At 40.7% G+C, this 14,240-nt stretch overlaps 1 protein-coding gene across 1 annotated transcript in view; it reads left to right on the forward strand.

The window, feature by feature from the left end:
* NELL2 (neural EGFL like 2) overlaps window positions 1-14,240 on the forward strand; it is a gene marked incomplete in the record, with an annotated part of 1,888,857 nt that overhangs the window by 77,426 nt on the left and 1,797,191 nt on the right. Inside the window, 1 exon segment of the mRNA XM_044087166.1 lies at window positions 9,221-9,317. Coding sequence (XP_043943101.1) covers window positions 9,221-9,317 — 97 coding nt within the window.

Consider the following 14,240-nt stretch of genomic DNA (forward strand, 5'->3'; position numbering starts at 1 on the left):
ACCAATCTCCTAGCAATTGATTTTATTAAATAATTTTTCTAGTTCTCAAAACAGAAGGCTGCTAAGAGGCATGTACTGGATCCTTCTTTTATAATGCTTTTATAGGTTCATAGGTAAGTACTAGGCTAGTTGCCATTGGTGGCCATTTTAAGGCTAGCCAGCTTCCCTTTTTGTGTTCACATTAACCTATCCCACTTAGAGTCTGGCCTTACTCATCCTATTGGATGGCGCAGTGGTGCAGCGGTAGCATTGTCACCTCACAGCAAGAGGTTCACCGGTTCGATTCTCGGCTGGGGTGCCTTCTGTGTGGAATCTGCATGTCCTCCCAGTGTTCATGTGGGTTTCCTCCGGGTGCTCCAGTTTTCTCTCACATTACAAAGACATGCAACTGCAGCATTTCTCCCTGGGCCTCCACTGAAAATTGGCTTTGTTCCAAGTTGGACTTTCCCGGTTAACAAATGTTAAATAAATTAAATTAAATTAAATTAAACCCCTTTATCAATAATTATATATTACCCATAATGAGAATAACTGGGATCATATCATACATAATTTGAGGGTACCCATGCATGGGCTAAAACATTTAGGAGCTGCTTCTGTCCATTAGTAGTGCAGGGGGAAATCTTGGGGTACATTGTCTGTTTCTCATCCATAGATCCAGGTTGCATTTGAATATGGACAGGGATGAGCTTTCTTTTATGTGAGCAGGGAGCTTGCTCTAGAGCGGTGGTATCCTCAGCAACATGTACTTGTCTCTCGAAACTGTTCTCCTGATGTTGCAGAAGATGTTTTGATCTCTAGACTGTGCACTTCTGATGATATTTGATGTGCTTATGTGTAGTAAATCCATCAGTACTTGGTTGGAAGATTCCCTTTATGCCAGACACAGGTCAGCTCTTAGCAGTTTGTAGGATACTGAATATCATGACAGGGCGTTGAGTCGGTCTGTGTAGGATATGCTGTTTAGGCCTTGTATCCTTTTAGTTAGGTATCTCTGTGGGCATTCCAGTTTTTCTATGCTTCTGGAGAGATACATGCCAAAAGGGGCGTTATATTCAATGACTGGCCTAATGAGATCTGAGTAAAGGGAGACAATGACATCCCTAGATCTAGACATAATATCTTTATTTATAAACTGTAATACAGAAGGACTTTTTTTACAACAAAGGAGTGACTACAGACCCTCTGAACTATCGCTCCATTAGCCCGATAAGTCTGATATAGGTTCATATGCAAAGCTATGGAACGCATCATCATGGACCTAATAAACAAGGATGTAGGGAATCTCCAAACTCTGAATCCCACACAGTTTGGTTTTGTGAAGGATAGATCATGCCTTCTTTGAGTCAGTCAGCAGAGCTGTGGATGAAGGCAAGGTGGTTCATACAGCCTACCTTGATCTAGCCAAGGCTTATGATACCATTCCCCACTCAGGAATCATAGAAAAACTCACTAAGCTTGGCATCAACCCATATATCACTAGGTTGGTTGCAAACTGGCTCACAGATAGAACCCATAGTGTGAAAGTAGCTGACTCCAAGTCAGACTGCAGACTAGTCACAAGTGGAGTCCCACAGGGTTTGGTCCTGAGTCCCCTCCTGTTTGGTATCTACTTCTCTGAAGTCCAGACCAACACGAAGGGGCTCTGGCTGACAAAGTTCAGAGACAATTGCAAGTTGAGAGGTATTATTAACTCCCCAAGTGATGTTGACATCCTACAGAATGGCCTCACTGAGACCAACGACTGGTGTCAGAACCATGGCCTTAAGCTCAATGCCAATAAATGTGTCATCATCTCCTTTGGGAAAAACCCGGCTCCCATGAATTACCACATTGATGGTAGTCCACTGAACACAGAAGATGTTATAAGAGATTTGGGAACACAGGTTGACAGCAACCTCTGTTTTGATCACCACATTACCACTGTAGTCAGAAAGTCCTTCTATGTGGCACATCTCATTACTAAGGGTTTTGCATCCAGGAAGAAAGAGGTCATTGTCTCCCTCTACTCTTCCCTCATAAGGCCAGTCATTGAGTACGATGCTCCATTTGGCATGTACCTCACTAGACACCTGCAACAACTGGAAAAGCCACAAAAGTACCTCACAAAGAGGATCCTAGGCCTTAAACACGTGTCCTATATGGACAGACTCAAAAAAACTCCAACTATTCCCTGTCTCATATCGCCTACTTAGAGGCGATCTCTGCTTGACTTACAAATCCATGTCTGACAAAGCTCTGTTAGAAATGCTACATCTAAAGAAATCCCAATCCCTCCACACCACACACTCCAAAGACCTCAGCATCAATACCACACTTAAAAGAACATGCTGGAGGGACAGTTTCATAACCCAGAGACTGCACATGCTATGGAACAGACTTCCCATACATGTCAAGCAGAGCACCTCACTGACCCTCTTCAAGAGAAATCTTGATGAGTGGATGGGAAACAGAAAATTCACCCTGGGGATTACTCCAGTGGCTCTACTTGACAGAGGCACTGGGAACTAAGGTCGGGTGGCAATATGCCAGGGTAATCTTATGGCTAAGCTTGTAAAGGCCCCAGAGCCATTAGCCTAGTACATACCTATGAACCTATGAATATGTTGGCCAAAAGTTAGGTTACTGTCTACCTAAGTTCCCCAATCTTGAACAGCTAAGTCAACTTTTAAGGGCATATTGTCACTGTGGTAGTTCAGTGGGGTAGATGGTAGATGACTTCCTAAAGAATAAAATCATGCTGTGTTTGGCATTTAGTTTCAGTCCATAATTTTGGCAACAGTTATTTATTGGGGCAGTCCCTCCTGCAGGATGGAGAAGTCCTTTGGAGATTCATCAACTGATCCTAGTTTTCAGCTATCTGCAAACTTAGCCAGAGCCCTTTGGTATTGGACTTTACTTCAGAAGAGTAGATGTCACACAGGATTTTGTTAATCTTGTATTGCTGATTCCCATCCAGCTTTCATGAAAACTCTGGATCAAAAGGGCATCCTCCATCACATCCCCATTTCAGACATTTCTTAAGATTTGCTGTATATGGTTTACACGATCAGTTTTCTGTTTACACTTTGGACTGTCCACAGCACCAGCAGTGTTCACAAAGTGCCTAGCTCCATTCTCTGTTAACTGCAAACCTCAAGGTATTCACATTTTTCATATTTGAACAACTGTCTTATCTTTGTAGACTCCCTGTTCATCTGTTCAGAAATGTTTCTTCGGTGTGGGTTTTCAAATAAACCTTCAGAAGTCTATTCTCATATCTTCTCCAGAATAATTTTCCTGTGATGTTTAATAGACTCTGCTTTAGGATGGCCAGTCTTTCTCCACACAAAGTAGACATGTTTCAGCAGTTCTTTCTGAATTTCTCAAGTCAAAATCATGCATTTGCAAGAAGTTTTGGGGGATTCTGGGGTACATGGCATGTCTCATTCTTATGCTTATCCTAAGCAGACAACGCTTGAAGAAAATGCAGTGATACCTCAGATCAGTCTGGACTCAGCATCTACACCCTTTGCCTTTTCAGATTCCACTTCTCGAATTTATGAAGAGGGGATGACGGGAGGGCCAAATAGCTTGAAATACAGGCCTTTCATTCTCCCTTCCAATCCCCTTCCAATCAGTCATCACAGACGCTTTAAATATGTCATGGGGAGTGCTCTCAAAGGGGATAAAAGTACAAGCTCTGTGGGATAGTGTAGACAGACAGAACACATATATAAAAGAGATGTCAATTATCAATACTCTGAAAGCCTTGAATCAGCTGTAGTCCCCAGGACCATTGTAGACGTACACAGACAACACCACAGTCATATGGTGCATAAACAAACATGCAATATCAGATTTTAGCCCACTTGCAGACATGTTATGATAACCTGGGATGTAGCAATTCAGCTCAGTCTGTCTCTTCAAGCTGCATACATTCAGTCAGAGCAAAACCTTAGAGCAAACAAGTTCAGCATGACCAGGGAGATCCCCCCTCCCCAACAAATGAAAACTTCATCTTGGGGTCTTGCAAGAAGAAATTGTGCTCTAGGACTCCTTTCAAAAAATGCCTGCAAAATTGATGCTTTCTGATTCCCGTGGAAGGAGCATCCTGGATAACCAGGGTAGTTGTCTCATGCTGTTACCTTTTGTTATTCTCACTACAGTAAGCCACGTTTGAGCAGGATTGCAGCCCATCACACTAGAGATTTAGCTTCTTTGGTGGTTTTCTGGAAAGGGATGGACTCTAGAACTCTACTAGAGGCATTGACATGGTGTAATGTTCACACTTTTACAAAGCAGTACAAAATGGATCCAGGTCTGGAACAGGGTTTGCTACGGCCATTCCCTTGGACTCCTGGAATCTTAGTCTATTGGCCTTTTCCACTTTCTTCCTATTCTTCCCTAAGCTATGGTAATCTACGCACATAGCATAGGCTACTCTAACAGTGATCCACAGTGGCACATAGTACAACTCTGCAAGTACTTATTATAATAGCACCTGCTCTGATTGGTCACTGTTGCAGTCGCCTCCCCTCCCTCCAGCCCAGTTTTCTTCCTTTTGTTTTTTGGTGTTGTCAGCTTGTGGGTCTGTCCGCCTTTTTATAATATAGTTACTGTTTGCTTGGTTTGGTAGAATTGTTCTTCAGTGCCCTTGCCTTTGTCCTGAGCAAAAAATAAATAAATGCTCTGAAGTGTTTTTGGTCTCCACTTGTCTTTTTTTGAGGTCCTGACAGTTGGAAAGCATGGAAGGTGGCCTTAATATTTGAAAGCTGGCCATTTTCAGTGGGGATATGACCCATATAACTTAGGCTACTGCAACAGTAATCTAATAGGTCATCTACTGTTATGGTGAGTTTACTTGCACAATCATACTGTCCTCGTAACTTGGTTTTGACTTTGTCAAGTGTATCAGTATATCTCCTGTGTGATTATTCTTTTTTATCTGTGTGTCTATATATTTATATATTTATATATTTATATGGGTTTACTGTTTTTGGATGAAGTTTCAGTACTTCGAACTTCACTTGTACGAACCCACTTGTTTGAAGTACTGAAACTTCAAAAACTGACTACAGCGATCACTATACAGCAGAGAATGGGAATATTCGCTTTTCCTCACTGTAGTGCAATCTCGGAGTTTGTATATTTAAGTAGGGGGAGTATGGGGTGCATAGCTCCTAACATGGTGGGTGTAAGGGGGCTTGACCCCTGCAAAAGCACATTTTTGTTATTTTTATTTTTATTTGTGAGGCGATCGGGTGCCTAGACTTCAGTGAAAGTGCACTTTCGTTGAAGTGCACTTTTGCTGAAGTGGAGTTCTACTTTTCGTTTTTTGTTAAGTGACAATTCATTGTAAAGTAGTAGATCCAGAGAGATATCTATATAGATAAATAGAAAGATAGATACACATAGCTATATCGATGTAAAGCAACTGGTTGAATAACCACAATGTCATTAACCAGAATATCAAAACACTTATAGAGAAAAACATAATGTTGACACATTCTGTGCATGCTCTGTGGTTTACCCAGGAATGGGCTAAACCAAAAACAAGTGATTTTGGTTGGGGGAAAGCACCCCCAGCTAATTATATATACTAAATCCAAAATCACACAATTCCCAGGGATAGGGAATATTTCCCTACTTGGAGATTCTTGATCTCACATACCTTCTGACTATCTGTTTAAGTCAACCAAATGGTGTCAACCAAACAAATGTTGACTTTGCAATTGTTAGATTGCCTTTCATGCCCCATATGTTTCTATATTTTTATATATCTGTATATACGTGTATATATATATATATATATATATATATATATATATATATATATATATATATATATATATTCTTTTTTAAGCAAATGCACAAGCTACAACCAAATATCTGATAATGACAAACACTTTGTTATTATTTCTTCATAACTGACTACTAGTGATGATACAATTCACTGGTTTAATTCCAGTCTTAGCTGTTGTGGTGACTCTTGCACACAGCTGCATTATGCTTAACATTTCCTACCCATTACAGACATTTAAAGGCAACAGAAGACCTGACTGCTGATCCCTCCATCCATCCGTCCTCAACCCCTTTTCCCATTTTTACATATGGGGTCGGGGTGTCACTTCATCAATGACAATCATCTCAAGCCAAGGTTTACACTGCCAGGTGGCTAGTCCTGCTAAAAAAGCCCTGCTAGAATAGAAAAATCTATCTGCTAGTAAAGAAGGCCTGACTGCTGATCTCATTAAAAAATGAGAGATGCGATCACATTTGGATTCACTTGCACATTTCATAGAAACAGATTTAGTGGTCTAGTCATATGAACTGGGCTTTCTTGGTAGGTACCCAGTGGACAACCACCTTTGAATAGATGTATTGAGCAAGGTGAGTTGCTATTGTCAGTGTTGGAACATTTTCCTGTTAAATAAGACTGAAGTTCATCAGCTGATTGATTGTGCTGATGTGAGGTGATCGTTGGTTACACTGAAGAAACAGGAAGTAGGAGTAAGACCTAAATAATTCATAAACCAACCCTATAATTCTGAATTCAGCCAATGGTCATAACAGTGCTGTGGTGGTCTGCAACACAATCCCAAGACATTCTGAATGAAAAGATTTCTGTTGTCTAGCAGCTTTTACTTTTCTGTCTGAATTAATTCACAGCGTTGTGTGTCTCTGCAGTGCTGAAGTCATAAAGCAATCCCAACATCCTGTGTCACTTTAGGTAGGAAACGATTATCCACGTCTGTGGTGTCCCTGTCACATGCACGTACAATTTTCAGGTGTTGTTATGCTGTGGGGATATTAGTCTGGCTAGGGCATGTAGTGAAATGCAACAATGTATTATTTGTTTTTGTTATTCAGTTATTCTTATTTACTTTCCACAAACATAACATTTAAGCTTGCACTACTAGTCTTTTCTGGTGTACTATCAAAACCTGGGCTATCACCTTTTCTTATGCTTGAAGTTGGACATTTTTTAATGGAAATGTGAGATTTGGCAAGGCAGGCTGTACCCACAACCAGTGCAACGGACTAGACTTTGATTCTTTGTGCTAAAGCAGAAACTCACACCCTTAGAATTTCAATTGTTTTCAGGAGTTATACAATATTAAGGTGCTTCAGAAACACAATAAGTCTTTTATGTAGCTATTGGATGAAACTTAACATTTTTGTCCTAAAAATCTTAAGACATTTGTCATTTTTTCATGTTTTTTGCAGGACAAACTGTCACTGTTTATACTCAAGCATACTTTTTCTGGTCATTCAAACATTTGTAAATAAATGTGTTACCAAAGAATATGCTAAGTTTACAGAAAACTATTAATCGAAGTACAGACTGCCTAGGAAAACATGGAGAATATTCAAAGAAGAGGGGGTACAGAACGGCATTATGGTGTTAGAGCACAGAGACAGAAGATTAAAAGAACTTTGTGCAGCTTCATAAATAAGGATTAAGTGCATTACTGAAATGTAAGAATGCCACTCTCTCTCTCCCTCCCTCTCTCTCTCTCTCTCTCTATATATATATATATAGATACGTCTATTTATATGTTTATAGGGAGATGTGACAGCTACCTAATGACAAGTAATGTGATTCCCAATAAATCATAATGGTTATGCTGAAAACCACTTTCAGTGAACATTGACTTTGTCTATTTCCCCACATTTGGATAAGCACGGAGTTGGTATATACACGTTGCAGGACATTGGGGTTTCCTCCTGCGTGATAAAAGCTAGGTTTCTGGTTTGCCAAATGTGTTTTTCAGCATAAATAATTTTAGTTACTGGAACTTGAATTAAGTGTGTTCAGTGAGTCAACATGAACATATATACAGAGACAGAGAGAGACAGAGAGATGAGTTTATAATGAATAATTGCCATTGAGTTTGACCAAAACACAAAACATGGAACAAACTCATCATTGATTACCATTAATCACCACTAAAATCATTTAAAAAAATAATCACAAATAAAAACCAATAGATTACATTTGTGATTACCAAAAGCAAAACAGAAATATGACTTTTTATTGGAGGTCTTCACCCCCCCTCCCTAAAAATGGGAGCTCTGCTCCACACTCCTGGCAATTAAATATACTAACTCCAGGGTCACACAAACTCAAAGAAAGGGCAAACATCTGTGGATAATGTAATGGTCAATATACTGAACTTTGATTGTTGCATAATTTGGCAAACTGTACAAACAACGAAAAACACCAGCGGTTCAACACAGTATAAATGCAAATGCATGCAGCAAAAACTCATAAAACACACACACACACATATAAATATATATATATATATATATATATATAGATATAGATATATATATATATATATATATATATATATATATATATATATATATATATATATATATATATATATATATAAATATATATATATATATACATTTGATATTGTTTTACTCCTTTTTTTCCAAATTCCTTTGAAATTTTGAGATCCACCATCCTGGAAAAGGAACAACAGTAATGCAGGCTTCCTGTATACCAAATTGTTGACGGATCTGCAACTTTTGTCACTACTGTTCCATGATGTCTATTATGCTGTCAGAGAATGCTAGTCTAGTCTTCACCTTTATGTACTCCACAATCTGCATGTATAGCAAAATCCACTCTGTAATGATGACATGCTGGTTTCTAAAACAGTATCAGATAAATGCCTAAGAGATACTTAAGGTTCTGAAATGCATTGTTAGAAATATAAGAGATAAGTTGTCTTTATCTTGTTTTAACTCACAAATCAGAACAGTTTGTATTTTGTATTGCATGGTTTCCCAATATATACAGCTTTATCCATAACATAGGTTTATGTCAGATGATCAGGTTTACAGAAACTTGAATTTCATATAGTCAAGAACATATGTTCGATTTTCCAAAATGTCAAAACATTTGAATGGAGATCAAAGTACCATTGCGATGCAGGGGGGTTTACCCTTTTCCCCAATGTAGTGCAATCTTCGAGTTGGTATATATAATTTTCAGGGGGTGTGGGGGGAGCATGAGGGGCTTGCTTCCCTGTAAAACCTTTGATTTGGGGTGGGGTGTTTGTTTTGTTAGAGTTTTTGGAAAGTTTAACATATGGTCTTGAAAATATCAATTTTGAGTTTCCGAAAATTTGATTGTCTAACACAACCCCCATAACTTATATATTTAGTACTATTAGTGCTTCTTGTAATAATATTCTAATTTAGATTTTTGATTTTGTAGGATTTATGAAAGAATTATAGAAAAGCCATTCATGGCAATTCCAACAGGAGCTACACTTTGGTTAGGACAACGGAATAATATCCATGGTTATTTTAAGGTAAGTCTTGCAAATTATCTCAGTTCTGTTTTCTGACTGAGTAGTACGTAATTTACGGTCATGTGTCAGTATTGTTCTTTGCAAATTTCTGCTCTAACTGGATTATAGAAATTATGTAAAACATGGACTAATTACATTCTGAAACTGAAAAAATAGGCTTGCTATGGTGAGATGCATACATATGAGCTAGCTATAATGAAGTTATTATAGTTATATCAGTATGCATGAACTGTGCAATAACAAGCATGTTAAAGTGAGGTTCATTTGTGTAGTGCCAACTATAATAAAGTTGTTATACTATGGTTCATGCATATAAACCCAGCAGTATAGAACTTTTTATAGTGAGGTTCTTACGCATTATCCTAGTTAACTTGAGCTTGTTATGGTGAGGTTCATACATATGAAGCCAACAATAAAAAAGGTTTTATATTGACATTCATATGTGTGAATCAAGCTATAAAGAGCTTGGACATTGTCATTAACATGATGGTATCATATAAAACTGAACCAGAAACCAGTCAAAAGCTTTGTAAGCTGTTAAACACAACACTGGCTCACAAACAAGAAATGAGGTAGACAAAAGTGACTAAAAGCTTTTAAAGATGTGGAATGACAAGAGGTGACTTCTGCTTCTGGCAGCCATTTATGTGGTACTGTAATGTGCATGACAGCAACACCAACCATTTACTCCACTTGTGAACCCAAAATAAAGGGCTCTGGCCATTCTCATTTGGCGTGCCCCATACAACTCAAAGATCCAGTATGGATTTACCTGTGTATGGAGTTCAGTACTGCAGCAATTCAGCTTCCCACATGTAATGCCTGCAATACCTAGCTGCACATACAGGTAGTACTTCCACCTCACTGAGCAGCCCATTGTTTTCAATGTTCATAGGTTCATAGGTTCATGGGTAGGTACTAGGCTATTGTCCCTGGGACCTATATAAGCCTAACCAGAAAATATTCCCTGGCTTTCACCAACCAAGAAAGTTATTTTCCTGTGCCCCTGTCTAGCAGAGCCACAGAAGTGATCCCCCAGGTGAATTTCCTATTTCCCATCCAGTTGTCGAGATTTTTCTTAAAGAGGGCTAATGAGGAGCTTTGCTTGACATGAATGGATAGTCTGTTCCAGAGCATGGAAAGTCTCTGGGACATAAATCTATCCCTCCAGCATGTTCTGCTTATTGTAGCGGCAAGGTTTAGGTCCCTAGAGCATGTGGCTCAGAGGGACTTGGGTTTCTTTAAGTGTAGCATGTCCAGCAGATCTGGGTTTGACATGGATTTGTATGTTAAGCAGAGATCGCCTCTGAGTAGGCGATACGTGATGGAGCATAGCTGGAGTTTTTTGAGATAGTCTGCATATGGCGTCTGTCTGAGGCCGGTAGTCCTCTTAGTGAGGTATTTCTGTGGCTTTTCTAGTTGTTGTAGATGTTTTGCAAGGTGCATGCCCAATGGGTAGTTGTACTCTATAATGGGTCTGATGAGGGATGAGTAGAGAGGAACAATGACCTCTTTTTTTCTGGAGGTGAACCCCTTTGTGATGAGGTGTGCCATGTAGAAGGATTTCCTGACTACTGTGGCAATGTGATTATCAAAGGAGAGACTACTGTCCACCTGTGTCCCAAGGTCTCTTTCACACTTTTGGTGTTTAGTAGGCTACTGCCTATGTGGTAGTTCATGGGTATTGTGTTTTTCCCAAAGGGGATGACATTGCACTTATTGGCATTGAACTTGAGGCCATGACTTTGACATCAAGCATCAGTCTCAGTGAGGTCCCTTTGTAGAATGTCCACATCATTAGGCAATTCTATTATGGCCCCTAGTTTGCAGTCATCTGCAAACTTCATTAGCCAAAGACCGGCTGTATTAGCCTGGACTTCTGAGAAGTAGATGCCAAACAGAAGAGGACCCAAGACTGAGCCCTGTGGTACTCCACTTGCCACTGGTCTGAAGTTGGAGTTGGAGTTTGCTACTTTCACTGTGTGGGTTCTGTCAGTGAGCCAGTTGGCCACTCATCTTGTGATACAGGGATTTGTGCCCAGTCTTGTGAGTTTATCTATAATTCCAGAGTAGTGGATGGTGTTGAAATCTTTGGCAAGGTCAAGATAGGCTGTATGTACCACCTTACCCTTGTCTACGTCTCTGGTGACTGCTTCAAAGACGTCAATCAGGTTTAGGAGACATGACCTACCTTTTACAAACCCAAACTTGAGTGGGGTCCAGAGTTTGGAGGTTACATATATCCTTGTTTATAAACTCCAAGATGATACGTTCTATGGTCTTGCAGACCAGGCTCATCAGGCTAATGGGGCAGTAGCTCCCAGGATCCTTGGTGACGGCCACTTTGTGAAGTGGGATAACCATCAGTGTGTGCCATTCAGTAGGCACAAAGACTAAAGTGAGGCTATGATTGAACATGGTACTTAGGTGGGGTGCCAGTTCATTTTGTAGTTCATGAAGAAAGCAGCCAGGGATGCTGTCAGGTCCCATGAATGCTATGTTCTTGGTTTGGGAGAGTGCAGTCTTTACTTGTGCGGCCGTGATTACAGGGGCTTTGCATTTTTCTGGTATAGTGATGGGCCCTTTGGAGGGGGTTGAGGGGGTATGAAGTTTCCACTGAACCCATCTGCCAGGATGCTGGCAATATCAGTTGGTTCTGTATATCTAATGCTATTGTGCTGTAGCTCAGAGCATATCTGAGTGTCACCATTAAGATTCTTGACATAGCTGTAGAATATTTTGTGATTGTCTTTAGAATCAGTGGCAATTTTATTTTCATAACTAGCTTTGGTGGATTTTATGCGGTATCTCAGCTTCTTACTGAGACTGACCAGGGAGTTCCTGCAATCAGGGGATTTTATTCTTTTTTGCAGCAGCTTCTTCCTTCTGTTGTAGAGTTTGTTTATGGCAGGGGACTACCAGATTGGCTTCCTTTTTTGGAGGATAGCATCTTGGTTTTGTTGGGGAAGGCACAATGCATGCACTTGTGTATGTCCTTATACAATGCATTTGTATAGGATTCAGCAGTCATACCTCTATTTTACTTCTGTATGGGTGTCGTGAAGCTTGCCACTTCTGTCTTAAGAAGCATGAAGTTGACTTTGGAGAAGCTTTTTACAGTAGTTTCCTTAATGGGGGGATGGGGGTGGGATATTTATGTCTAGGGTGATTATCTTGTGGTCGGATCTGACCAGCGAGGAGTTGACCTCTAGCGTGGAACATCAGTTGCCCATATTGATAATGACCAGGTCCAGGATATTGCTACCCCTGGTGGTGTATGGACAAGCTGATTCAGGGTGCTGGACTTTATGAATTCTAGAAAGCATTGAGCAAATGAGTTAGTACATGAGTAGTTTTCCCAGTTAATGGTGAGGTAGTTGAAATCGCCCATTATTAAGGTATTGGGCTGCACCTTAATATTACCCAGCATTCCGCGGTGGTACAGTGGTAGCATTGTTACCTCACAGCAAGAGGTTCCCCCGTTTGATTCTCAGCTTGGCTTGGGTGTGCCTTCTGTGTGGAGTCTGCATGTCCTCCCTGCAGTTGGGTAGCATTCGAAAGACATGCGTGCATAAATGGGCATGCCTTCATTGAAGGTTGAACGTCGAGCTGGCAACTCGGCATTTCGTAAAAAATCTACTGCCAATCATTAGCGGACTGGAGTTCCGCTGAGGTGACCCCTTACCAGAAAAAAGCTGAAAGACAAACAACATATCAAGAAATGTGGAGAGGACATCCTTGGGCATGGTGGGGGATCTGTGACAAGCTACAACTTGAACTGCAGTCTTGCCAAGTGTTAGTTGCACTTGGATAATTTTGGATGTGTTATGTTGTGCAAATAGCCTGGAAGTGTGGATATCTTTAATGAATATGGGCATGCCTCCTCCTTCAGTGTTTTGGTCCAGGTTAGGTGGCTGAAAGGTGTGGTATGAGTTATAGCCTGGTAATGCAGAGGTGCTCCCTGTAGCCTTGAACCAGGTTTCCATCACTGCACAGATATTGATGTTCTCCAGTGAGTGCATTTTGAGGTTTAGACTTCTAGCATTAAGTGCCATTACCCTCAAATTTTGCTTGCTTATACCTGCTACAGTGGTGAGATTGTCATTTGAACCTTGCATAAAAAAGGTAGTATAGGGGTGGCAAGAGCCTTAGCCAGTATCCGGAATCCAAGGGGTGACAGGTACAGCCCATTTCTGGCAAAGCATCCTGGTCTGTCGATCATGTCGTCCCAGACAGACAGACACTGGATCCCCTTAGAATGACACCAGAAGCTTAACCAATTGTTGAAGTCAATCATTTTGTCCTTGTATTGTGGTATCATTCTGGGCAATGGCAGGATGCTACTCAGGGCTAGGGTCATACCTGCCTTGGCTACATGATCCAAGAGCTCCTCCATGACTCTTTTCATGTAGTCCAGGGAGGTACATCTCAGGTCATTCACACCAACATGGACAATGACAGAGTCATATTTGTACTTGTTGTGGAGTGACCTGAGTGCTTGCATTATGTGGCAGAACCTGGCACCCGACAGGCATCTGACAGTAACTTTCTCCTTGTTTAGCCTGGTGAGTGGGACATCAGTGTGCCAGACTATAGAGTTATCTATGACTAGTGTGTTGGGTACATTCTTTAGCCTTATGGCTGAGGTTCAGTGGCACACTGATTTTGTGGGCAGTGTGTCATTTGGGTAGTGTTGGGGGCTGGTGGTTGCTTGCGATTCAGCTTTGGAGGTCTCTGTTGTTTGGGCAGATTTTTATTGAGATCCTCTCTGGATGTAGGTGTGTGTTTTGTGTTACTATGTGTGGGTTTAGGTGGTGTAGGTTTTGATGGACTATGTGTTTAGTGTGGTGTGGTGCAGGTGTTTACCTTCTCCTCTTGACTGTCTAGTCCAATCTTGGCTGGAGAGAGCTTGGCTTCAAGTTT

The sequence above is a fragment of the Protopterus annectens genome, chromosome 11.part0 (assembly GCF_019279795.1).
Source record: "Protopterus annectens isolate FY-2018-M chromosome 11.part0, PAN1.0, whole genome shotgun sequence".
NCBI classification, from domain to species: Eukaryota; Metazoa; Chordata; order Ceratodontiformes; family Protopteridae; genus Protopterus; species Protopterus annectens.